The following is a 26,953-nucleotide window of genomic DNA, read 5'->3' on the forward strand; positions in this document are numbered from 1 at the left end:
CTTACATCTCAAAGCTTCACTCACAGCACTGGAAATTCATTCTGGCCTTGTGCAAGGCCCAGGCAGTGCTTCAGTCCCTGAGCTTTGTGACTGGTCTGTTATGGGGTGGGTGTCACACAAGGTGTGTTACCAGGCCTTGTTGCAAACACCTTTGGTCTCCTGATGTAGGGGAGTCCTTAGTGTGGTCTGTAGCTAAGCGGGTGAAAATCTACTCTCACATTTATCATTTTGGCAGCTTCTGAGTTTGCGAAGACCCCCAGTGTTGGAGGTGGTTTTTGTGATTGTAAAGAACATAATTATGGTGGTTAAACAGCCTGTATTATAAGTGATTTTTAGGTGTGATATTATCGTCAAGCTGCAGCTTCAACTGTCATCATGTTGCAAGTTGGTTGCCATGGTCATCGTGCTCAAGAGCTAGTGTCAACTGTCATTGGACAGTTCGTGGAACCACAGCAGCTCGACCAATCCCTGATCTAACCTGTTACTATCCTACCCCTGCATACATATGTATATGCTCCCTATGTTTAGGTATTTTCCTATACCCAATCCTAGCTGGAGGATTAGCATACTCCTCCTATTCTCCTCCCATATTCCTGAACCTTCCTCCCCAATCCTTATATAAACCCTCCATTTTCTAATAAAGAGGATTCGGCTCGGTTGCTCCTTAGAAGTAGCTTTGCTGCTCCGGGGACTGCCGTTTGCACCTGACTCTGCCTCTTGCCATCTCTTTGGGAGCTGTGTGAGTGAGTGGGGATGTGAATGGCCCGGGCCCCCCTGAGCTAGCTGGCTGCCCTTTCACGTAACTTCGACTTTTACGTGACTCCAACACCCCAGGAGAGTTTATGGCAGGATCTCATTCTTCAGAAAGTTTGTGTTAAGTTATACTCTCACTTAGCCTCCACTGGGACTGATTACAACTCTATTTCTTGTACCCCTTGTCCTCTCCACCCTAATAGCAAGGAGGCAGTGCTCCTTCAAACAATCACTTCTTTCACTCCATCACACCCAAGGGGGACAATGGGTGTTATTTGTTTTAGTACATCTGTCCTCAGATGAACTCAGTGTCTTCTGTTTTATTTCTCTCCCTAGCTGGATATGCCTTGCCAGACAAGGAGTAAGAACTGTGTTCACGTCAGTCAGTTAATTCCCTCCCCATGGAAGGATTTGGGTGAGATGATCTCATGAAGACCTACCTGGGATGCTATAATTAGTTAATACAATGATAGAATGGTTTGAGTTGGAAGGGACTTCAAAGATCATCCAGTTTCAAACCCACTGCTGTGGGCAGGAACACCTTTCACTAGATCAGGTTGCTCGGAGCTCCATCCAACCTGGCCTTGAACACTTCCAGGGATGAGGCAGCCACATCTTCTCTGGGCAACCTGTTCCAGTGCCTTATCACCCTCACAGTAAAGAATCTCTTTCTAAAATCTAATCTAAACCTACTTCCTAATATCTAATATAAACATGCTCACTTTCAGTTTGAATTCTGACCACGTCAGTCTACAGTTTTGTACATCTCTCAGAGGTAAGTGATGGTGTGCAGCACACTTGTGCTGTCAGATTCTGTCTGGACTCTGTGTTTTTCAAACAGCCTTTGAAGACAACAGAGTCTCTTATGTCAGTTAGAACATATTCCAGTTTGGGTCTACAACATGAGATCCGAGGGTTATTTTAAATTAACTACTTCAAAGGTTTTCAAAAAATGCAATGATAAATTTATTATTATTTCTTCTCAAAGTATTAGAAATACAATTAAAATACAAGAGCAGAAAGTATGACAAATGAATTGGAAAAATATTGTTAACTATAGCTATGTATTTTCTGATTCATTTTGATCAAAGACACTGTTCACAATGCAGCCATAATCTTGTTCATGTGTTCTGGCATCCAATTCATCCCTGGACCACTTCAAAGAAGAATCTCTTGTTATTGTAGCTGTATCCACCTTTCTCCTGTACAATGAGAGGAAAAAAAAAACCCCAGAACAATCAATTTTAATTTCTATTCTTATCTATAGTAACCAATTTTAATTTATATTCTTATCTATAGTGAGAGGTCAAACAATGGTCAAAAGAGCTCCCAAGTGCTGTGGTTCCTTTCTGGTCCTGCAGGTATGTGACTGATGGGAGTTTTGAGGTTTACAGGTGCTAAAAGGGGTATATGTGTCTTGACTCTTTTGAATGTAGCAATGCTGGGAAAAAGCCTTACCTGTACAGGTACACTGTAGAGGAGATGAGAATGACAATAACAGCTACACCTGCCACGACTCCAATGACGATGGCAATTGTATGGTCCTTGGGGTCCTTTGTGTCAGGGTCTTCAACTGAAGAAGAAATAGGAGCCCTGTCAGTAAAAGCTGACCAAACTGTGAACAGAATTTTTTTTCTCAATCCTTGCCTATCTGTTTGTTTTACACCGTGTTCTCTGATGAATGTGGCTTTCTGAAGTGGTGTCAGAGTCAGATCCTGTGTACTCTACAGCCCTGCTGTCATGATTTCTGGCACCTCTCCACTAGGCATCTGACACTTCTTCCAACTCAGATGACCACTGGCTCTCACCCACTGGGTTGCTAATTTACATAATGGAAATTAAGACTAAGCTTAGTTTTCTTCATAATAACACCCATTTTTGAAAACAATGTCAGTAATGTAGACAGGGAAATCCAAAATAGTTTTATTACCTATCTTTTCAGCCTCACACTTAGGTCCTGTGTAGAGCTCTGAACATTCACAGTAAAAACGGAGAGAGGAGGTGTTGGTAGTTTCAGAGCAAACACCATCATTCTTACAAGGATTAGGCATACATGGTCCACCTAGTGAAAAGGAAGGAGAAACACCTGATTCTCAGATAATCCAATCCTGAGAAAATTGTTCTTGCTTAGATTACACTGACTCCTAATGCTGCACATTCCCTGTATTTTATAAGGCAGTTACTTGTATCTGACAACAGGAATACTGGAAAGAAACATTTTTTCTGCAAGGAAACATCAGAGCAAGACCCCCTACATTCTTTTCTTCTGTACACACTATCTTGAAACTATCCCCAGCCCGGTTTTGTCCTACAAGGTAAGTCAAGACTTCACAGCATCAAAGAAAATGTGATAGTGGTTGACTCACTCCTGTAGCATCCACGACTGTAGTTTGAAATTCCACAGATTTCATCAGACCCACATGCGTTGTCAGTGCAGAAAACAGTGGAGCTTTCTGTGCAATGGCATATCTGAGAGCAGTCATCGGTGGTGAATATTTCTCCAATCTGGAAGACAGCAGTGAGATGTTAAGAATATAAAATAAAATCAGCCAGAAAAAAACATGAATAGAGCATGGGGCCCCATTATAGTCTCTCCAATGCTTTCCTGATGAACAGCAACAGGACAGGTGTTTTTTTTTTCAATTAGTTTGTACAAATAAAACAAGCAGCTTACTAATCCAGCTGTTTGAAACTAGAGGATGGCCCAAGAAAGAAGGCGAAAGAAGAATTTGAGGTAGGAGATCCTAGTCCCAGGTGGGTGCAACCAACAGTGTCTAACTGTTGCTGGAGATAAGGGTGGCACATGCATCACATCATACCTCCAAGGCAATGTGGAAATGCTATCTTCCGTTTTAATTAGAAGTGCCACCTGCTGATAGTGTCTCCCTCCTCCAATAAAAAAATGTTTACTGGCTTAGGCCTTTTTGGTACCAAATCTCTAGTGTTAAAGCAGAAATATATGAGAGAATAAAGTTGTTCTATCCTGCAGTGACAATGGAGGATTCTCCTCAGAATCCAGCCTTGCTCAGGGCTCTCTTCTTGTCCTCCCCAGCTCTACAGTCTTGCAACACTACCTACATCACTCTTTACTGAGTGGGACCACAGTGACCCACAGAATTTCTCTGTAACTGGTATGTTGTAAACTTTAGTGCTTATGAGGCTATTATTTAGCCTAATAAAGGTGAGGCATTAACATGGAGGTCAGAGTGCAATCATATACTTTCTCCAAGACTGCCTTGAGTATTCTGGCAGACAGAGTTTCAGAGGGAGACCAAGGAATCTCCTCTCTCTTCCCTTTCTCCAGAAACCAGAATTTTATTTCAACAATTGCTCTTTGTTTCTAATGCAAAATTACATGCTGAGGATTACGAGGATATTGTCAAAATAACTAATGGAAGAAAATACTGTTTAGTGCTGTGGGTGCTGTCTGAGCCACAGAGAGATTGTATGTACCTCATAGTATTTGTTCAGGTATGTGCAGCCACACTCTTTGTAAGGCACACAGTCAAAACCGCTAAGAACATAGCCAGAGAGACATTCACAGCCTTCCACACAAGGTGATTCACACTCAGAGGGGCTGGTCAGGTCGTTGCAGGATGCTGGGCATGCAGACATGCATGAGCTGTAGTTGCTGTTGGCAGGACATGATATACCTGTAAAAATAAGGACAGTCCAGTTATACCAGGCTGCTGTGCATTACTTAAATATAGAATTCCCTTTCAGGTTCAGAAAGCATAATTTTGTAGGAGACCATATGATGAACATACATACTCAGAGATGTGCATACATATATAATAGTACTGAAGTTGTAAGTAAAGCACTCCAAAGTCAGGAAATGCATCATCTAAGCTACTTATATAATGTGGTCTCATTCCTAATATACACCGATCTCAAAACAGCTTCCCACACATTCAGGGTAGCCATCCCTGCAAGTGCCAGATCTGTTCCACAACTTTGGGAACTATATTTCACCAGGAATACAGAGTCATAGGAAACACAGGGAAAATATGGTTTGATTACTCTCCCAACCTCCAAAAAAATTAGTAAAAAAAAAGTTTGAAATTATTAAAAGTTTTATTTCAGTAATTTTTAGTCTGAAAAAGTTAGTGTTTTCAGTTGAATCTTTATTTATCTTGAAATTACACAGGCAAAAAAGATAGTATATTTTGTAGATTTTAAAGGAGATTGAAATTAAATATTTTTCCTTTAGGTTTCTAGCTTGTAAATGGTCTACAATTTTTTTTTTTTGGTCCCATTGGAAGGGGGACATTTTTTCTCTCACAGAACTTCTGATGATAGGGAGCTGAGAGCTTTGATTTCCAGAGTGTCTTTGTAAGCTGGGATCTAAATGTAAAAGTCAGCATAGGACACAGAAGAGAGGCCAGAAAGGCAAATGTACATGTTAAACTGTGAAGACTGAGTGAAGTGAGAATCAACATGTTTTTTACTCCTTGAGAAGTTTTGATAAATGGTATGACTAGGAAAAGCCTTAAACCTCATATTTTGAGAGTCCTATAGGCAGAGCCCATACTTCCCATTTCTTCCCATCTTACCACAAACTGTCTGTTGTCTCCAGCCATCCATACTGACTCCTTGCTGCTGACAAGCCAGCACATATTCCTCCAGACTGCGACACAAGGTAGTGACCTCATCTCTTTCCACACACATATCAAACAGGCAGCTCCTATGTGCCACATGACAAAACATTAATTTCCAGTATATTTGTTGTTGCTTATTTTCGTCTGATTTTCTGCCTGACTCTGACTTAGTTCTGTTTTCCAGTATCTTCCTTACAGGAAACAGAGGATCAAAAAGCACCCAGACACATAATTGGAAGATCGGGTCATTTGTTGTGCAGCTGCTGCTAATATGTGAGGTGTTCATATAGAATCATAGATCATTAAGGCTAGAAAAGACCTCTAAGATAATCAAGTCCAACCTTTAACCTAACACTGCCAGGTCCACCACTAAATCATGTCCCTACATTGAAAATTTTCCTAATGTGCAATCTTGGAACAAGCAATAAAGTGTTACCTGACTTAACACAATCAGTTATTCTTTGCTGTCTGCTTCTGTTTTGAGCTACATCTTGGTTGTAGAGCATTTTTTAGCACTGCTAAGTCTTACAGCTGGCCTACACACTTCTTTCAATACACGGGTACTCTCCCCATGTCCACATGCCTTAATATTGACAAAGAATGCTGTTTGTTTGCCAGTGCTACTTTCTCAGCTTTGCTCATCATTTGCATATCCGTGGTCTGATTTTCAGAGGCACTGAGATCCCAGATGAATGGAATCTGAAAATATGCAGTGCCTCAGTAAGACCAGGGCACCGCTAGACAGGCAGAACAGGCTGCCTAACCAAATTCTAGAGTAAGGAGAAAAGTTATATTAAGAATCAGCATATGTACATTGAAATCAGTGGTCCACTTTATTTGGCTTAAGACAGTGTAACATTGCTGTCACAGATAAGAGGTGGGCATTGTCTATCTTTAAATACTAAGTACAACTATGTGACAAAAGAATACTGGCAGCTACTTGTCATATTTGTGACTGATGATGGATGAATGATGAATGTGGGGATGAATACAGCTCAAGATTAAGTATGTAGGACTTGCATAGGTAGGAGGCAGAGCAACCCTGAAACAGAGCTGAGGGAACTTTCTTAAAGATACCAGGTAAGTTACTCTTCATTACTCTGGTTTTTGTACTTCTCCATGAAAAATTCAAGAAGTGTCACTGACAATTTCAGCTTTTGGCTATAGCATGATAATGATTTTATGAAGCTAGAATTGCTTAAAGGAAGCCAATAGACCCAGATGCTAAATTCTCACTGAATGTAGATGAGAACTGTAGGCACACAGGAAATTCCAAGCTACAGGTATAATGCTTAACACTACTGCTTTATCTGTGTGCAAAAAGAGGAAAGCTACTCTATAGAGCTAACAGAGAAGTAAACTCTAAATAGATGAAAGAAAGGCCATCACATTTATTTAAAAATAAATAATGGTATGTAAATATATCAATAATGGAATCACTGGGCCCAGTTCTCCAAAGACACTTATTATCCTCAGCTCCTATTAATACCCTTGAGACCGAAGATGCAAAGTTCTTGTCAGAAACTATTACCAAAATGATTTTGCAAATTGGGAGAACAACTGTCTGCAGTAAACACTTACGTGAAATAGAAATCTGGTAGGACTGTAGAATGACACTTTGCAAAAGGACCATTCAAGTCAGTCAGGATTTGACATCTTGAAGTTGCATTTTGCTGCTCCAGCTGATTTTCATTGCAACCTTGGAAAAGTCCTGGATCTGGCTCCTCCTCAGACTCATTTTCTGAGTTGACATCTCGTCTATAAATGAAGTCATTATGAAACCATCAGTGTTCTATGTACATCCAGCATTCATGGTACTAGTCTCTAAGAAACACTGCAGGAATACTTTTGCCTTATAAATGTAATAATAATGGCCAGTCTTCGCGAGCGAAGATCCGGGGAAGGTCTTTCCACCTTCCAGCCTGCGCATTGGATTTTTTAGGTGAGACACAGTGTGCGCGGAACTGAGCCCACCCTTTAATCCTAAGGTTCATCTGCCGGGGCCAAGCGAGCTTGGACAGTGGCAGCGAGGTCCTTAGGACGTAGGTGGGTTGCCTTTAAGAGCTAACGAGCCCCACCTGCCTGGGAGTGGCCCTGACCGGGAATCGAACCCGGGTCTCCGCGGTGATAGCGCGGCGCCTTTACCACTGGACCACCAGGGGCTCCCTTATAAATGTAAGTGTAGGCTTATTTATCTCTCATGATTTATCCTGAATGGGGAGGACATAGATGTAGCAAATCAAAGATATGCTGGAACACTTCCTATGATCTCAGAGATTTATGATATTTAAATTAAAGGGGATGTCTGTAGTTCTCTCTTTGGAAATTCTGCATGACACAGAATGCCTCCTTCATCCAATCTATTCAACAAAATTGGAACATTAATCAGAAGGATACAGCTTTATTACAGCTCAAGTAAACCCCTGTTCCATGGGAAAGACTGACATTAAATCAGGATTTACACTTGCTTAGGCCCATGTGGTATAGCATGTACTTATTTTTGCCAGTAACCATGAGCTTGGCAAAGATGTTTTTTATCCCTGTGCCCCAGCAATTGTAATGGCTGTGACTCCAAAGAGGGATGCTGAACTGCAGTAATGCAGTAATTCAGGCCTCTTTTGGTTAGATAGAAGGGCACTGATAGTTCACCTTAGTGATGAGCAGGAGAAGTCCCTACACACAAACAAAGTGAAGAAGAACGACCAGAAATAAGTCAGTGTAATTATTCCTGGAGCTTAACTATGGCTTAATTCACTCACTTCTAGAGGCAGTGCTTGCCATGGATATTAAGTAGAAAAACAAGTACCTGAGACGAGAGCTTCTTTTTAAAGGAACTTTCCAACTTTCACCGAATACATTCACATTCTTCACCCAAACACCATCTGGATTTGTGAAGTCATTTCTATGTCTCCCATCAAAGTCACCACATAAGCCTTCCACTCTGCTTCTGTAGGTATTGGCCAGCTTTATATCTAGGAAAGGTCAGAAGAAAAAAAAAAAAAGCTGTTACACAGAAATCATTGTCTCTGAGTGTATGGAAGAGGTGGAAAACAATGCCAAGTGTCACATTTTATGACTCAGTTTGTAACATGACATGGCCTTCACACGTAGCATGTGACTACAGCCCTGAACATACTTATTCGTACATTTATTCATGGTACTGTTTCTGTGCTCTGCAAAATGGATCATGAAAAAAGGAATTTCTTGCAGTAATTTCTTATAATATGTTATTATATAACACGACATCATTGCCCAAGTACTCTTAGTGCATGCTGCTTATTGCTTTTCAACAAACTGAATGCATCAGCCGCTTTTTGCCCTACATTCACAATCCACTTGACCACTGAGAAACAGTATAACAGAATTCCTACAAGCAGACTGTTTCTTTCTGCAGTTGGAATTTTAGGGTTGGGAGTGAGGGTCACATAAATAAATAGCCTGGCCCTTTCACCATACACTTAGGAACAATATAGCTATATGCTGTTGTAAATCAGGATTAACTTTGGAATGAGAATATGTTTTGAGACAGTGCATAAATAATTCTGCCCTTTTTTTTTTAGTATCACTTACCTGCGTTTTGGTTGCCATCAAAACTCACATATAAGCCAAAATCTGTCTCCAGGAAAATTCTTGTTGTCCTCTGATATATATGAATACCTTCATGAGGTCGAAGAGAGGGTCTCACCCTGACACCATCCAACTAACAGGGAAATAAATTAAAATTCATTTTATATAGGCCAAATTAAAATCTAGCTTCAGTAGAGGTCAACGCTACAAATCAACTTTTCTTGCTTTTCATGAGAAATGTATGAGATAATTTAATCCCAAAAAATCTCAGTATTTAATTTTTCAAAGTTAACAAAATCATATATTGAGGAAAATGATGTGGACACAGTACTTTCATATCATCATAAGAGATTTCTATTATTGAGCTAAAGTGTATATAGGGGCTATGTATATTCTTACACACCAATAAAGGGGAAAAAATTTAAATTATCCTAGCATAATTCACACTTTCCCCTACCACTGATAAAAATTTGTGTGGCTTTATTGTAAGTCTTGGGATAGTTGGTGTTTTATCCCCAAAACTCTATTTATACATTTATTTGTTTGAAGTAGAATTATATCCTTCATAGCTACGGAGAAAAAAGACTCAACACAACTGAGAATCTCATTTGTGGTTGCCTCATAGCACTGCTGTAATAATACCGCTTAGTACTTCAGTATTTTAATTCTTCAGAACAAACATTTATTACCCAAAGATGTTTTACTCCAAGGAAGAGTCTTTCTCCATGTTCTGCTATCAGGGAGAGACTTACCAGAACCTGCTTGTTCTGCCTGAATCGCACTGTGTGGTTGTAAACATTGATGAGAATCTCTTTCAGGTAGGTAATGTGTCGACTTCGATGTAAAGGAGAGTTTATGCCTTCAATACTGAACTGTGTCAGGGTATCAGGTAGGTCAGAGATGGTCTGAGCCACAATATATGTGTATTTCCCTTGGAAGTGGTGCACCAGACCGTCAAAGGTGATGTAGTGTGGGTCGCCCATGATCTGGCATCTCCCAAAACCTAAAAAGGAAGAGCTTCATTACTCATTACTTCATTACTTACAATTCTCTGTATTGAACCAGAACTTTCTATTATGACAAATGAGGCTTTTTATATTCAATAATGTGTCATCAGTAACACTATCAGAGTTTCCTTCTTTCCCCTTGAAAGTCTGGAATTGCCATGGAACAAAGAATGGGCACACACATTCTCCCTCCTTCTCCAACCCTCATGGAACATCAAATGAAGACTTGCTTGCACATACCCGTTGGATGGCACTTGTGTTTTCCATTTTTGATCACACAGGTTTCTCTAGAATCACAGCTATAGCTCTTACAGCTGATGACTCCGTTCTTCTGACACTGGCATCTTTTGTTGCAGTGTGGAGTTATCCATGTCTCCCCAGCCTAAATACAAGTTGTGGTGATAGTATGTTATCAAGGTTTTCAGCTTTGCAATGCAACAAAAGTTCAACAGCTAAGGGTGTGGAGACAGGTTAGGTGCAGCCTGTCCAGTTGGTGATTCCACAACTGCGCAATCCAAGTGTAGTCTCACCAAGAGTTGTGGGAGTGGGGATCTCAGTCCATTTATCTTACTGTCTTTGACATGAGAATTTGAACACAAAACAGGATAGGACAGACTGACTGCATATCTCTGATCTGAAAAAAATCTGTTTTCAAATATGCCTGAGTTTTGGCCTCAGGTGCGAAGTACCAAGCAAGCTTCTGCATCTCCTAATACCCAAGCCTGCAGCTTTTACTCATCAGATAAAAGGTATTTAAGAGGTAGACTCTGAAGACTTTGATTTTTCTCTCTCTGTCTCTCTCTCTAATATTAAGATAGTCAGGAGACCAACTTTCTACACATTTTGAAGCCACAGATCTGCTCCACAAACAAACTACTTACACTGTAGTAATTGTTGTCATCATCCCTGCAGCCACAACTGCTCAGAGGCACGCAGTTGCCATTACTGAGCACATAATTATCATCACACTCACAGCCCTCTGTACACTCTTCTGTCTTGTCACAAAGGGAAGAGGCAAAAATGTCATTGCATGTTGATGGACAGGCGGAGACACAGTCTTTGTAATGGCTCCGGGATGGGCAGGGCAATGCTGTATGGGAGAATAGGAGCAGTGTTATTAAATATACATTTATATTTAAGTTTACATTTACTAAGTGCACTGCAAACACTGAAAGCTACACGTTGGCCTATGAAATGGTAGTACAGAATTGCCTTTTAATAGCTGATTTTGATGATCAACCAATTTTAATTTTTGTACTTTACTTTAAAAACCCTGAACTAACCAAAACAAAACAAAGAACCCTATCTGGAACTGCTTATATACTTTTATTCCAGGTGTGCCTGAACTGCTGGCACCTGGCACTAGATCATTCAGATTTAGCATTCCAGTTATGCTGCAAATGCCGCTTTGGGCACTGCTAGAAATGTGAATCTCAAGAGCAAATATCTTAGAATGTTCCACTCTCCATTGATGCAAACCAACTAGTTTGCATCACTAAATTTAGCTTAACCACAGACAAAAACACATGCAAGATATGCACTGCACTTTTGAACTGCGGATTCATCCAGCTCCATACCACATTTCTACCAATGACTAAAGGTGCGTAAGGGGACAAGAAACAGGCTAACATGACAAAAGGTTTGTTAGTCCAGTATCTTCTACTTGTGGCAAGGAGGCAACTAGAGATTTCTGATAGACCTATTCAACATTCATCTGGCTTGTTTTTTAACCAGTTAATTGTCTTGTCGTCTACAACATTATGTGATAATCCCACCATATGATACTAAATTGTGAAAAAAACCCCACAAATAAACTTCCCACTACATGATCTTTATTTATTTTTGCATAATTAGTTTGTAATTATCTTTGTTGAATGGATGGAGTGAGGCAAATACCCTGGCAATTAATCTGAGAACATGGCCTGTAATAAACAACTGGGCAAACTGACTGTTTTCATTCAAATCACAGTGAGTGGTATTGAGCCTTGTGTCCTATCACAGTATCCAACTTTCTTTTAGTCTTCTGGTTGTATTATTTCTCCATTTTAGGCTCACTGCAATATCTCATGGCACTCATTTGGCTACTAAAACCATTCTAACTCCACATTAGTATCCATAGCTTGCCTGGTCCTGAGTTACCTCTGGGTTTATGTGAACCTGAACACAGTTCAGCACAGCAAGGGAATCGTAATAGTAGAATTGTGTTTTGTGAGAATTTGGATTTAATTTTCTTTGATAGAACTTGTTCACCTAATTCTGCTTATTTGTTTTCACACTATCGGTCATCCAAGTTTCAGTGTTTTCCCTTGCTTGTGTACTTACGACAGAATGTGCTATTCCTCCATTTAATGGTGATTCCATGGTTCTTGCAGGTCTCCACATAGGCTTGAACTATGTCACAGAGAGCAGACTTCATGCCATCATACTGGCACATGTCATAGATGCAGATTTCTACGAAGTCTTCAGGGTTGACTAGATTATGGCATACTTTGAATTTGTCTGATTTGAGGACATTACACTGGCTTTCAATGACTTGTTTATTCTCGGCAGTGCAAGGAGGATCATCATCTTCTCTTAAGTCTGGTAAGCAACTGCAAGAAAGCACAGATACAGGCATCTAAGTTGCAATGGCACTCATAAGACATGAAAATTGAAACATTTGTTTCTACTGTGAGGTAGAAAAGGTTAGAGACTACAGTCTTCCTTCTGTCTGAGTGAAAGACTAGGCAGAATTAGACCTGCCTGACAACCACCATGCTGTGTCTGACACTTGTTACTCTCACTAAACTAGATCCTAGACTAGAGGATTGACTCACAGCTTGATCTTGTATGTGTCTCACCACTGCAAATTCGTGTGGTCTTTGGCTTCCACTGCAGGCCTGAGGCCACTGTTTTCTCAGCTGTGTTGTCACATATGGCTTCCTGTCCCCTAGGGAGCAGCTGGCCCTCACCATTCTCCAGCACCATCATCCTGCTCGGGTTGTTATCAGTGTAAAGTAGACAGAGGCTGTGTACACCCTGTGGGGTGACCCAAAGACTAATTCTCCAAGTGTGTATGTTGATTGATAGAATGGCTGTGGGTTCCCTCTGGCTTGTGCAGTGCTTTCCTGTGGGGATGGCCTTTTTTTGAAGCTTCAAATTCAAGAAAAGTCTCACACATGCTGCTTAAATGTTACAAAGTAGCAGACACTCAAAACAACTGAAAACAATTGACTGTTTTCTGAAGCAAGATAGAAGGTATGAAAAGACATTAATATTTACGCCTTATCACTGTCTTTCTCCACTTTCCAGCTATTTCCAAACTGTGGAGCACTGATGGCTGTTCCATTGGGCAAGGACAGATCATCTTCATGATTATCATTGAAATTACCACACATGCCATGCACCTGAAAAAAAAAAGAAACATATTCTAAGCATGACCTGTTCACATCAACTTTCCCAATAACTTCTTATTCATTGCCTATGAAATAATGTGACCGGATCAACAACAACCAATCTTGTATGAGACTTTTTAGACATTTTGACTGCACTCATAGAGAAACAAAACAGAAATTGCAGTAAATCTGTGATTTCCTAAGGCTTCAAGGCATTTATTTCTCCAAGTTAGATGTATTCCTCCAATCAGGTAATTTTCTTTAACTACCCCCTTGGAACACAAGGAAATTGTTGTGAAAAGAAAAAAATAGAAAGGAAAAAATTGTCATCTGTTACGATACAGCTACAAAGAAAGATACAATAGCAAAACACAAGAATAAAAGGAATTAGAAGTAAATGCACAAAGCAGTGGTTTTGAAGAGCCAGATGTTTGCACATTAAATCTTACCTGTGAGAAATAAGATTGTGGGAGGGTGATTTCCAGATAGTGATTGCCGTCGTATTTCACTATCATGCCAAAGTCAGTTTCCACTACTAAAAATCTGCCAACATTTCCAATGGACACGCCTTGCAGTCGGTTCTCCACTGGGGTGTAGACTCTCTCATTGTTCAACTGGAAAGACATGTAATTTTGTCAGTATGAACATTGTTCCATGAAAGCTTTTCTGCTCACAGTCTATAGTTCTAGCAGTGCTGAAGATTTCTCTGTGACAGCTTTAGCTGTTTACACTTCCACCATTGCATATTCCATCTGTGGGTTGCAGGAATAAGGCTTTTAGCTGAGGAGAGATGGCCAGGACTCATATCCTGTGCCTTTTACAGGGAGCTAGAAAGATCACTGGTAGTGAGCAAGCTCTTACTCACCCTTAGGGTATATTTCTCGCCTCCAGTACTGCCGTGGATCCCCATGTTGTTCTAAACTGATACAGTATGACTTGCCTTTCCTCTGCTCTTGTTAGCTCACTATAAGTGATTGGGTTGACAAGAGCTGTTGAAGTGGGGAGTCCCATACTTTAATTCAAGCAACAGTTCTCCAATCTGGAGGCTCTGGGCTCTATCTCCAAGATATGACCAATGAAACAGTGAACCCAAACCAGAAGCCTTGGGAACTACTGAGAAATGATATCTCCTCATGCTCTCCACCTAATAGAGGCACCCACAAGTGTTAAGCATATGCGCATATATTCCTTAGGAAACATGAAGATCCTTTTTCCTACATCTACTGTGAGTTAATTTTAAGATACTTCTTGCCAAAGTAAAGAGCACCATCACCTACCAGGATTCTTTGGTTTTTCTGGAGGGTGATTCGTACATCGTGCACATCTATATAGACTTCTTTTAGGTATGTGGCCCCTCTCAGTCCTCTGTCTTCATTCTTGCCCAGTATGGTTATAGGAATGACATTGGTGGCAGTGCTGACAACCTCAACCAAAATGTAGGTGCAGGTTCCCACGAAAGTGTACTTCACTCCATCAAAAGTGAAATAATGGGGATCTCCTACCACTTGACATGTTGCTTGACCTGAATGTGAAAAAAATTATCTAAGAACTTTGTACTGGACCTAGTCATGGACTCAGCTGATAAAGGAGTTTTGCATAAGTGTTGCAACCTAATCCTGATAAATATTATGTGGGCAAAATTTCACAGAGGCGTCTCAGGTTCATGCCAATGACATTTATTTGAAAATAAGAAATTTCTAGAGAGCATCTCCTAAATTTAATTTACAAATAACATACAAAATTACAAAATACCATCAAATGAACTTTTGTATATATTTCTATATGCTGTTGCAGCTAAAATTTATGGTGTTTGAGAGTAATACAGAGCATTTCTACTTATCTATGCAAAAATATGGAACTGTCTTTATAAATATGGGGGTAAATATAAAAGTCAATAAAATTGCACCTGCATATATCAATATATAATGCACTTGTCATAACCCAGACCCACAGAAATGCAATTCTCAATTATTCTCAAATTTATAGCTTGCAGTACTGGTGATGTGGGACATGAATTTTCATTATCAGGACAAACAAAACCCAAGTGACCCAAACTTTTGGGCATCATCAGTTTTTGCTGATGTCCACTACAAAAGAAGGGCATTTGTGCTTGCAAGACAGATCATCATAGTTTCATCTCTTAGCAATGGCAGTAGTCAGTTGGGATTTCTTTACTATCACATGGGAAGAGACATTTATGATAAAGCTAGAAGAAGAAGAGGATCTAATTGTGGAAATGACATTGGAATGATTTTCAGGTAGAACTTACCATTGGAATGACAGCCCAGCACACCATCCTGAATACTGCATTCCTCTTGGACTCCACATTCCCAGGATGTGCATTCAATGGTGTTATTAGCCTTGCAGGTACAGCGTTCAGTGCAGGGATATTGGGTGAACCAGCTTTCATTCAGCTGAGTGGAAAAAAGTGTGTAGAATTATATGCTATAAGATAAATAAGAATGTAAAACCTTAACAAAATAAAATTATAAATATTTGAATGTACATGATGTGTGATCATTTGTGCAATTGTAGGCATACAACTCATGGATTAAGAAGGTTGGCAAAGTAATTCTATTTTGAAATTATTAATGGTGTATATATTAATTGTGTAGTGTTATTAACTTGCTTTTTCTCTCACAGTGATAAGGAATGAGATTCTTCCCTCCCCCCCCCCCGCCCCGCCTTTTTAATTTAATTTATTTATTTACTTAAATGCCTGAGGTAACTTGCCTGGTGATACTGGTTCTTTTCATCAACACAACCACAGCTACTTTCTGGCACACATTTGTCTCCACTCAAAACATAGCCTTCCTTACAGAAGCAACCTTCCACTGGTAAAGAACTGCAGGAATCAGCTGCTGAGACGTTCAAACAGGTAGAGGGACACCTAGTACCACAGCTCTTGTAGATGCTGCCTCCAGGACAGGACATTGCTAGATAAAAAGGAAAAATAAGATCACTCTAAATGTTCTTGAAAATCAATGCTTTCTACAAGTCCTGGAATGGTACTGAATTTGAAGCAGGATCAAGACATGATAAAAGACAGACTATACTCAGAACGTTACATAAAATGAAATAACGTGCATGAAGAAGGTAGAGGACAAAGAAGTTAAAATCCAGAATAGATGTTTATATCACAACACTCACGGCAAAGAGTAGCATTCCTCCACTCTATGCATATCCCAGCATTGATACATGACTCAGCATAGGCCTGTAGCCCATAGCATAAGGATGTTGCCTGTCCACCAGTGAAACACATGTCATAAACACAGTTGTCAAAGAAATTCTCTGGAGGCACTTTGATATGACAGTCCTTGAAGATTCCTGTGTAAAGAAAGATATATAGTAGGATAGAAAAAAACAACTGGAAAGATAAGATCACAACCACCATCTATTTTCTGTCACAGCAAATGTATTGTAAGTGCTCCAGGCTAACTTTGTTTAGTAAGTTAAAACAGCACTTGAAATGGATGCATAAGGCAGAATGAGAATGGGCCCTCTGGATCAGATTTTCTTCTTTTTGCAAGATTGAAACAACATGGCTTACATAAAGTAAGTGTTGCTGCCTAGGAAAACCACTAACTCCAGACAACTACAGGGATTATCCAATGCAGAGAATATGTACAGAATTTTAGGTAAAGTATTTGTAATACATACACTGACAGTGCCCTCTGAACTATTCTTTTAGCAAGCAGAGTGCAAGTCACTGTAAAGAAAAGAGCAGCTCCCTGAACACGTTCTGAAATAATCTCCATGGACACATTGGCACTGTCTGAACAGATGACATATCCTGACCAAGCACCTATGAGTTTTACATTGGCCATTTACACTGGAGGTTTTATATGCTCCCAATGGGACCTCAGAAAAATAGACTATAAAGAAGGGATAAAACAAACTGTAACATGTTCTATCATATGGCTCACAGAAAACTACCAATATGTTACCTGTTGGGTCTGTGATCATGCCACATGCTGTGTTCTTCTTTGCTTCATTCTCCAACACAGGATCACATTGTTCCTCTGTCCCACCACTGGAGCATCTGGGGAAAGCAAGCAGAATCAAATATGTGTTTCTCATCATTTACTATCAGATTTTCAGTGGAAGATTGACATATGATAACCCTGCATAACAGAGTGTACTTTATGTCAGTCACAAGACTTTATCCAGCTTCTTTGAAAAGCTGATGTCAGCCCTCTCACTGAATGGGCTCATTTTTTTGATCCTTTCTGGGCTATTCAAGGGCTTATTCTTAGCTGGAAAAAAAAGAGTTATGGAATCCAAACAGTTATGGTTTCCAATCAGGGAACTAGACTGAAGTTCCATTCCCCCTCAAACTCAACAGACAGTTCCTGCTTTGGAAAACAAGACTTAAAGGACATAATCCTTTTATCATTCTCTGGTTTGCATAAAGGTACAGCTCCCTACTTCTAATGGGCAACTGGAAGATGTGGAATGGTACTGGATGATAAAGCCAGCAAGTAAGTGGATAGGTATTTGATTTTAAAGAGTTTGGTTAACAAATGCCATGTGATTAAATTATTATACATACATGGTGTTGTTCTCAGGCACAAGCCAGCTTTCTCCAAGATCAGTGGAACCACTTGCAATATCACCATTGGGCTTTATATTGTCATCATTCGGATCACCATTATAATTACCTGTGAAGGTAAAAGGAGATTTATGTGACACATGAAGTTCAAACCTGTAGAACAATACTAGGTTTCAGGTTGTAAAATAAAGTAAAATGTTATAAGGAGAGTATATATGCAACATCAATGTGTACTGGGCAAAATAAGAAGAGAAGAATTGTGTTTGAGACTGTGACTGACAAGAGCTGCTGTTCAGACACCTGTGAACTTGAAGCAAAAATCTGTAAGCTCCTGTGTAACCAGATTACATTGCATGCAAGAAAGAACTCCTTAGCTAAAAAAAAAAAAAAACAACAAAAAAACCCCCCACAAAACCAACTCATTTTCCTGTTTCCTACATGTAGAATGTTGGACTAAAAATTACACAGTACTATTTGCACCATTATGTTCTTAGGCAGATTTCCTGCACTGAAAGCATGAAAAACCAATACAGAGAAAATAGAATAGGAAGTTCTAGATGATCCAAACCAAAGAATAATCAGAAACATTGTAGTCTAATGTTTCATCTTTTTCTTGTTTTCTCATTCTTTCGATTGTTTAAACGTGATCATTCAGGTTGTATAAATGCCTTCTAAGAGCACAGAAAAAGAGAAGCAAGAAAACTTCAGCAGGATGCTGACAGTAAGCAATTCTTAAAGATTTCTCTCTGCTGTGCAAACAGCCTCAGGTTTTTATAACTCACAAAATGAAATGGTATAGCATTTCCACACCCAACAAAAGACAAATACATCAGAATGTAATTAACATAAAAATGTGTTTGCAGAATTCTTAAACAGCTCCATGCAAAAAATTACTCATCTTGATTTTAAACTGTAAAACTGAAGGCAGTTCTTTTATTTGGCTGAAAATGTTATTTTTAGTTACACCTCACAACATTCCAAACGGATAGCATGTTACCAGGAAATTTTTAAGTTCTTTTTAGAAACTGAAAAGGTCTAACAAGATTTTTCAGTGCTGTAAATTCTAGTCCATTTGACAAGGAGAAGTTGTGTGTAGAATGTCTCCCTAAAAAAAAACCCAAACTGAAGTAACCACTGGCCTCCACAACTCACTAAAAAATGACTAAGTCTACAACTTACCACAGAGGCCACAGAGGAGATGACTGTAATTAGAGGGCACGGAGACTTCCGCATAGTGGTTTCCATCATATCTCACCCACAATCCAAAGTCAGTTTCTAAGAGAACATATCCACCACTGCTTTGAATACTGATTTTCTTCTCAATAAATACAGGCAGGTTCATTCTGTGACCATTCACCTGTACAGCAAATTGTAAAAGTTAGTGCATGACTGCTGGGACTCTAACAACTACCAGCAGCTAGTACAAATTACTGAAAGATATGATCTTGTGCACAAAGGAACTGGAAATAATTAAAAAACATTTAATCTGAGCAAAGTTGTTGGAGATCTCATTAAAAGAGATACATGTCACTAATAAAAAGAGAAAGTTTGCTATAAACTCTACAGAGGTAATATTTATTGGCATGTCAGTTAAAAATATTTTATATATGTCTTTTAATCAAGTCTTCTTACATTCACTTTCTTGTTTTTCAGTAGAGAAATCTGGTTGTCATAGACTTCCACTTGCACTGACTTCACATAAGAGACTTTGGTGTTGGCTGCTCTGTGTTCATTTGTTGTGGACACATCAAAGTATGGAAGCTTCTCAGAGACATTGCACACTTTGGAGAGTGTGTAAGTGCAATTTCCCATGAAATTATGGACTCTGTGGTCAAAAGTGTTATAATGTGGATCTCCAGAGGCACTGCAGGAAGCACGATCTGTGAAGAAAGAAACACAGACTAATTCCCTCTGAATCTTCACCAGATTTTTGCAGTTGCTTGGTTTCCACTTTGTTTGTTTTACTTTGTATTTGCTGCCCTGCTATAATATTGATGGCATCAGTCAATAGAACTCCAAAGGCCAACCCAGTCTTCTATCTTTGGGCCTATAAAAAACCCTGTACTCTTGTGTATCAGAAGTCTGTGCTAGAGGTTGAGGAACAAAGGTGAGCAAAAGGCTTTGATATAAAAAAACCCAAACCACTGCTGTTAAGACATCATTACACAAAGTGTAGCAGCGAGTTTTTATTGTCTATATCTGAAAGGCTAATTCTGACTAAATAGGAAGAATTTCCTTAAGATCTTTACAGGGCTGGTTAGCCAGGATAGCTTCACTACCAGCTGTCTGGGTTTCTGTACTCATATCATTTATGGAACTTATACTGAACACTGCATATCCTTTACACACTTTTAAAAAATATTTAAGTTAATTAGCCAGTGATAATATGTACAAATGGAAGTACACTGCGTGTTCATGGAAGTGTGTAACCTGGAGAATATTTTGAATGCTAATAAGAAATTCCCATTTTGAAGAAAAAAGCTTCCCATCAACTCTTAATAGAGTTGAGCTTGAAGGTTCTTCATGGCGCTTACCAAGAATAAGATAAAGAAAAGAGATCCTTTCCTCTTTGTTTTTCAATGGCATGTTAAAATGTAGCTACACTTATGGTTGTTGTCTACATGTTGTCTACACTCCTTACACAGAAAATATTAATTCTCCCAGAATGCCATACTTAACGATTCCAAAAACAAAAAAAAAAGCAGAAGAAATCTAAACTGATTAAGTGAGGTAAGACTCTCTTGTATTTAACAAGCTGATATATGTAGACATTAGTATTTCAAATTGGAGGAAAGAAGCAGTTAAAATTTATCTAAAAGAGTATTTTAGTATATATCCTAAATATTAAAGTAATGCTAATTGCACTTAACCAGTCTTTGACAGAAAAATACAACTGGATTATATCACACTCCAAAAATAAAATTTGGAAACTAGATTACGTTTCAAAATATACAAAACATAACATCTGTATAATAGGTGAAAACTTGCCATGGAAAAGAGTAATTTAAATATTTATGGACATGGAAATAAAGAGTACGTGAAATAATTATTAGACGGTTGGTCTACTCTTACTGAAATGCCCAGCACTGTGGCAAAAGAGACCTACAGGAGGATGTACATAGTCAGAATTCAGGAGTTCCAGACGTAAAGAAACGTTCTGCAAGTGTAACTGGGGGAGTAAGGAAAAGCTCTGACCCTCAAATATAAAAACTCTGTCAACTTAGCTCTGAGACCTGGATTCAGAAAATAGGGAAGTTCTGAAAGCCAGTAAGGGAACAAGATGGGAAACAGCAGTACCTGAGCTGGGTGCTGTTGTTGTGGGTGATGTTGTGTGGGCAGGCCGTGTTGTAGTGCCTGGCAAGGGAATCGTGGGTGTTGGGTTTGATGGACCTAGGGCAACAGAGAGTTAGAGGAGACGTGCAGCAACCTAAGAACCAGATCAGTTAGGTAACACATGGTGAAAAGAGATCTCTGTCAAAATAGGATTAATTTTCCCAGGCATGCTGTTCAACCCTACTCAAACACTGTCATTGCAGAAGGAAAGGTGACGCACTCCACCTTTAGAAATGGAATAGGTTCCAATGCGTGCCTATTTATGGAGGGAGGCTGACACAAGGCAAATGACAGCCCTCAAATGTAAATGCAATATGTAGCCAGTGTGGGTTTTGAAGACGACGCAGAATTCTACCAATAATAGCAGTACCTGAGGTCACCTCAGGTGGTGGTGTTGTTGGTCTTGGTGTTGTCTGCGTTGTGATGCTAGGCAATGGGGTTGAGGGTGTAGGAGGAAGTGGACCTATGAAGAGACAGAGGAAGAAATGGTAAGTGTCATCGTGGGCACTCTGTTGCATGCAGCTCGTCCACCCTTCCCGAAAAACCCAACATTCTAACTCAGAGACCCGGGGCAGGGACGGCACCGTTATACCTAAGCAAAAACGCTTCGACGAGCAAAGCTGGGAGATAGAAGGGCAACGCGCACCCCCTTCACTACAGACAAACCATCCCAAGTCTTGGCCTTTGGAGGAAGCGAACTGAAAAGTTTCAGCAAAGAGAAGATGGGGATGAGATGCAGCAGTAACTGATCTGGGTGTGGGTATTGCTGGAGATGTTGCGTGGGCAGTCTGCATTGCAAGGCCTGGCTATGGGATCGCGGGTGTTGGTGTTGATGGACTTCGCACAAGGGGCAGTTAGAGGAGATGTGCACCAGCATGGGAGTTTTCTTACAGGCAGCTGCTTCCTTCACCCTTCTGAAGCACCCAGCTCCATGACCAGGCATGCCCAGAAGAGACACTGCAGCGTGTCATCTCAGGAAGAACGCTCCCGCTCAAGGGCTCAGCCACCAGCACAGCTGGGTGACAAAAGCAAATGAGGCACTTCAGTCCCACGGTCATTGTCCTGTCTGTCAGCTTTGTGACACATGAATTAAAACAGGTGCTGCCAGTGCTCCGGTCTCCCAGGAGAAGGCCAGCTTGGGCACAGGAGGCCTCAGTGCCCTTCAGGGCACTGCAGAGACAACCTGCTCTCCTGCCTCTAGCACAGCCTGCCAGCTCAGTTGGTGGCACGTCTCAAGCTGCCCTTTCCCAAGCCAAGCCTTGTACCTGCACAGGATCCCTTTTCAATGGACAGATCATCCAAGGCTACGTTGCTCCGGGCATCTTCACCCCATTGTCCCTCCAGGAAAATCTAAGGGAAGGAATTGTTCCCGGCATTAGCTCTGGCTGCATGTGTGAAGTGCCATTAGAAGGGACGGTTCCCCTCAGGTGGCAGCGAGAGCCTGTGCCCCTACCTGCTGATTTCCTGTGATGTGCACCGTCACCTCTCCCAAGTGCCACATGTCCCCGTGGTTCCCTTCTTGATTCCAGACCACCTGTTGCTCACGGTCATTTGCCACGTACACCCGCAGGGCCATTTCAGCATTTCCGTACATGTGGTACCAGAAGCGGAAGCAGTGCGTTCCTTCCCAGCTGCACACCGGACTGACCAGGACAGCCACAAACCCGGCGAGAGCATCATCAGTCCCTTGCAGGTAGATGTAGTAGCCATCTGAAACCAAGCATGGGCCACACTGTCACACACACATCAAATCTAGACAAAGCAGCCAGGGGCCACTCCAGCACAGACCTGGGAGCACCAAAGCTGCAGTTTCAGTCAGGCAAAAGGAGGGGGGAAGCAAACGCAGGTCCTTCACAAGCCACAAGCCTCCCCGGACCCGAGTGCCTCTACGAAGGTGCTCTCTGGGCCATGGCAGCTGTATGCCTTGGTCTGGGCAACGGCATCACCTCCAAAGCACTGCCACAGGCCTTGCATGGCTCTGCAGCTTTGGAGACTCACTCCTCATCTTTGTTTTTTGGAGAAGCCTGCATCTCTGTCTAACAGAGAGACAGACCCATTCCTGTTCCCCGGAGACAAATGGGTCATCAATGCTTTCTCTCCTCATGGCACGGTCCTGGCCTGCCCTGCGGGTACCACAGACTGATTCCTAGGGCTGGAACTCTTCCCAAAGGAAGCCTCTGGCTCTGGGGGACACTGCTTTAAATTGCTCTGGATGAAGACCAGGAAAGATGTGGCCTATGTGTGCTGTTAGAAGAAGTTTATGGATATCTTCCGAGGGACGCTCCCCAACCCGTGTCCCGACTGCTGTGCCTACCTCCAGTTGTGTGGTCAGAAGAGGGGCCGGTATTTGGTGTGGGCGTTGGGCCTTTGTTCCTTATCCAGTCAATGCTGCTGTAGTCTGCCTGGACCCAGCCACAAAAGTCCTTGTCGAATGTGCAGCTGAAATTGCAGTCTGGTGGGGGAGCTGGACGTGGTGCAGAAAGGAAAGTAGAGGTTGTAGAGTGAAGGTGGGGCCACCATTTCCCACTGTCACCCAGTGCTCACAGACAGCCACATACACCCATGGCACGCCTGTGGCCAGGTGAGGGTGGCCAGCCAAGGGGAAGGGCTTAGCACAGCCAGTAAAAGACATGGATGGGAGACAACCGTACCTGCGCTTGTCCCAGGTGCTGGTGACGTTGTTGTATGTGGAGGCCTTGTTGTAGTGCCTGGCAAGGGCGGCGTGGGTGTAGGACCTGATGAATGAAAGAGAGCGAACCAGAGGTGGAGAAGGTGTGTTTCAAAGGGGGGATTTGTTCCCAAATGAGGGTGTTGCACCCTTCCCAAACACCACCACACCATGGCAAAAGAACTCTAGGACAGGGATTCCACAGTGTCCCCATCCCAAAGAGTCTCTTCAGCTGAGGGCTGGCACACCGGGCCAGTTAGGTGACACGTGGGGAAACCACCAGCCCAGCTGCCCCACTCCTTGAATTAAGGAGAGAGTCAAGGAAATCAAAGGAGATGGACAGAAGGCTTACCACAGACAGTGCCAGCGCTCCAGTCTCCCAGGGCAACGCCTGCCTCCGCACAGGCTGCGGCGTAGGCCCCCAGGTCATTGCAGAGCTGCTCCGTGCTGCCGCCCGTGGCACACTGGTCATAGACACAGCTCTCAAAGTAAGTCTGGGGAGGCAGAACTGCATGGCATGGCTGGAACGGGCCACCCAGATGTGTGAGGATTGAACACTGCTTGTTAGCTGCCTCCTCCTCGGTGGGGGAGCAGGACGCAGGCGGGCTGATGGCTGGGTCACACCTACACAGCAGACAGACAGCCCTGAGCTCACCGCAGCCACACCATCTCTCGACCTCCTCCCCAGCCAAAACCTCAGCTTCTGGAGCCCAGTTCTCCCCTGAGACAGGCACCAACGGTGTCACTTGCAAGGGTGGAACGCATGGCCCACAGTCACCCGTCCCACCCTTGGAATCGGGTGGAGAGAAGAAAATGCCTGAGGCTGTTGCAATCCCTCAGCTTGGGAAAAGCATCATGCCCAGGCCCCAGACCACCCTCCCGCACGTCAAGAAACTGCCTCTTCTCCCTTGCCCCACGCCTGCCATCGCCGACCCTTCCTCCTCAGGGCCCTCATAGCTCCCCTCTCCCACACTCCCTTTTGTCCTTCATCTGCAGGATGGATCAGGGACTCACGGCCACTCATCATCCGGCACCCTCCAGCTGGCTCCAAAGTCGTTGAAGTCGGGCACGACAACTCCATCAGGGCGCGTGAAGTCATCCTGCTGGCTCCCACTGTACGTGCCACACAGCCCACAGAGCTTGCCCTTGTGCTTCTCAGACACCTTCACGAGGAGCTCGTGGTCCCCATTGAACTGCAGCTGCAGGCCCAGCTTGGTGGAAATGCGCACGTAGGAGCCGCTCAGGGAGATGGTCACACCGGGGGCAGGAGAAGCAGGCAGGGAGACCAGAGCACCGTTGATCTGGAGAAGGGGGAAAGAGGGAAGCATAAAGAGGTGCCCTCTGCTGAGAGGTCCCTGTTCCTCATCGGGGTGGTGCCAGGGCCCAGTGAGGCAGCAGCACTTATGGCATGAGAACCCCTGCCCCAGGCCTACGAGGACACCAGCAACTCTACACACGGCCCTCCAAAAGGTCAGGAAAGCAGCCAAAAATCTGCGGCTGCACGAGCAGCCAAATCTGCCCCACTCAGAGCCTTGCCATGCTCTTCTGTGAGCACACAGCAGGCTCAGGGAATAGCAAGTTCTCCCTGGGGACAGAGTGGTATTTAGGGATGCTTAGTGCATCTGTGGTCCCAGGTGTAAAACTGAGGGGCTTACGTAGACGGCCTTGCGCTCGCGCAGTGCAATGTGAAGGCCTTCCAGGGACAGTGCCACAGAGTTCAGAGCTGTCCAGCTCTGGCTGCCGCGATGTTTGTTGCGGGTGGTGACGCTGAACCCGATGGAGGAGTTGTCGCAGCCTGTCACAACAGTGTAGTTGCAGGAGCCCTGGAAGTGGTGAAGCTTCCCATCAAAGGTGCTGTAATGCGGGTCACCGTAGATGTGGCAGAGAGCGGTGCTGGCTGGGTAACAGCCCCTCTGGCCATTCTGGATCTTGCAGACCTCGTCCTCGCCACAGGACAAGGCAGAGCAAACCATCTGGCCGTTGGCTTCACACCGGCACCGGCGAGTGCAGTTCTCGTTCACGGAGTACTCGCCTTCCTGCGGGCAGGGAAACGCCAAACGTCAGCGCAGGACGCAGGAAAATTGAGGCGAGGGAGTCCCTGTGTGGGAGGGGTGCAAGCCAGGGCAGGGATTTCACTCACGCTGTAGTAGTTGTCCTCAAAGAGGCAGCCACACTGCGCCTCGGGCACACAGGTGTCTCCGCTGAGGAGGAAGCCAGAGGTGCACGCACAGCCCTCCACACAGGGCTTGGAGCAGTTCTGTGGGGCTTGTCGGTCAACACAGGTGGCAGGACAGCCGGTCATGCAAGGGTCATAGTAGCTGTTGGCAGGACACTTCAGGGCTGCAATGGGGAGGGGACAATTAGGACCAGCAAGATTTCAAGCAAGGAAGGCCTTCTGGGACGGGGGAAGACCAAAGACTGTCTTTGGCCAGAGGTTCTGGGCAAGAGGAGCGACCCATTTCCCTTCTGGCAGTGGCAAGGCAGGTACTCACGGCAGAAGGTAGCATTCCTCCAGGGGAGAAGAGTCACGCCGGCTGCCTGGCACGCGTCAGCGTAGGCCTCCAGAGCAGCACACAGGAACTCCTGGCCACCATTCAGGGCACAAAGGTCGTAGAGGCAGGTGTCAAAGTAGCTCTGTGGGTTGATCACGCTGTGGCACTTGTCAAAAGAGCTGGGCCTGGAGGTCAGTATGCCACAGAACCGGTCCGACTCGTAGAGCTTCTCCTCTTCTGCACTGCAGGGTGGGGAGGGGACGGGGACACCGCAAGAGGGGTCACTGTCTGGGACCTGCCAGCTCTCCCCCAGCGCATTTGAGTCTGCGGCTTGCTGCCCGTTGGGCATCATGTATTCGTCGTCTCTCCGGCTGTTGAAGTTCCCGCACATGCCACAGGTCAGGTTGAAGTAGGTGGTGGGCACCTTCACCTCCACCGAGTGGTCAGTGTCGTAGGACACTGTGAGGCTGAAGTCTGCCTCCAGGACGACGTAGCGGCCGCTCTTGCTCACCGTGACCGCACCTCCCGCTGCCCTCACCGGCAGGGTCTGGCGCACGCCGTTCACCTAGGGCAGACACAGCACCATGGGCCCTGGACTTGGCCCTGGCC

The 26,953-nt window shown here is 43.1% G+C and overlaps 1 protein-coding gene across 1 annotated transcript in view; it reads right to left on the reverse strand.

Annotated features, from left to right (window-relative positions):
- Nucleotides 1-26,953, reverse strand: part of LOC126636344 (IgGFc-binding protein-like) — a 58,084-nt gene that overhangs the window by 2,319 nt on the left and 28,812 nt on the right. The window contains exons 22-54 of the mRNA XM_050308432.1: nucleotides 26,345-26,909; nucleotides 25,993-26,192; nucleotides 25,508-25,888; nucleotides 24,867-25,153; nucleotides 24,205-24,476; nucleotides 23,836-23,919; nucleotides 23,499-23,648; nucleotides 22,638-22,894; nucleotides 22,450-22,534; nucleotides 21,555-21,647; nucleotides 21,149-21,241; nucleotides 19,484-19,731; nucleotides 19,031-19,208; nucleotides 17,852-17,960; nucleotides 17,247-17,341; nucleotides 16,033-16,235; nucleotides 15,569-15,713; nucleotides 14,577-14,821; nucleotides 13,749-13,913; nucleotides 13,187-13,311; nucleotides 12,248-12,516; nucleotides 10,807-11,015; nucleotides 10,166-10,307; nucleotides 9,671-9,921; nucleotides 8,922-9,051; nucleotides 8,158-8,323; nucleotides 6,933-7,109; nucleotides 5,307-5,437; nucleotides 4,207-4,406; nucleotides 3,120-3,258; nucleotides 2,684-2,815; nucleotides 2,212-2,326; nucleotides 1,849-1,955 (exon numbers count right to left, since the gene is read on the reverse strand). Of these exons, the coding sequence (XP_050164389.1) occupies nucleotides 1,849-1,955; nucleotides 2,212-2,326; nucleotides 2,684-2,815; nucleotides 3,120-3,258; nucleotides 4,207-4,406; nucleotides 5,307-5,437; nucleotides 6,933-7,109; nucleotides 8,158-8,323; nucleotides 8,922-9,051; nucleotides 9,671-9,921; nucleotides 10,166-10,307; nucleotides 10,807-11,015; nucleotides 12,248-12,516; nucleotides 13,187-13,311; nucleotides 13,749-13,913; nucleotides 14,577-14,821; nucleotides 15,569-15,713; nucleotides 16,033-16,235; nucleotides 17,247-17,341; nucleotides 17,852-17,960; nucleotides 19,031-19,208; nucleotides 19,484-19,731; nucleotides 21,149-21,241; nucleotides 21,555-21,647; nucleotides 22,450-22,534; nucleotides 22,638-22,894; nucleotides 23,499-23,648; nucleotides 23,836-23,919; nucleotides 24,205-24,476; nucleotides 24,867-25,153; nucleotides 25,508-25,888; nucleotides 25,993-26,192; nucleotides 26,345-26,909 (6,148 nt within the window). The remainder of the gene's footprint in view (nucleotides 1-1,848; nucleotides 1,956-2,211; nucleotides 2,327-2,683; nucleotides 2,816-3,119; nucleotides 3,259-4,206; nucleotides 4,407-5,306; nucleotides 5,438-6,932; nucleotides 7,110-8,157; nucleotides 8,324-8,921; nucleotides 9,052-9,670; nucleotides 9,922-10,165; nucleotides 10,308-10,806; nucleotides 11,016-12,247; nucleotides 12,517-13,186; nucleotides 13,312-13,748; nucleotides 13,914-14,576; nucleotides 14,822-15,568; nucleotides 15,714-16,032; nucleotides 16,236-17,246; nucleotides 17,342-17,851; nucleotides 17,961-19,030; nucleotides 19,209-19,483; nucleotides 19,732-21,148; nucleotides 21,242-21,554; nucleotides 21,648-22,449; nucleotides 22,535-22,637; nucleotides 22,895-23,498; nucleotides 23,649-23,835; nucleotides 23,920-24,204; nucleotides 24,477-24,866; nucleotides 25,154-25,507; nucleotides 25,889-25,992; nucleotides 26,193-26,344; nucleotides 26,910-26,953) is intronic.

Source organism: Myiozetetes cayanensis, unplaced genomic scaffold, assembly GCF_022539395.1.
Source record: "Myiozetetes cayanensis isolate MyiCay16 unplaced genomic scaffold, myiCay2020 scf13, whole genome shotgun sequence".
Classification (NCBI taxonomy): domain Eukaryota; kingdom Metazoa; phylum Chordata; class Aves; order Passeriformes; family Tyrannidae; genus Myiozetetes; species Myiozetetes cayanensis.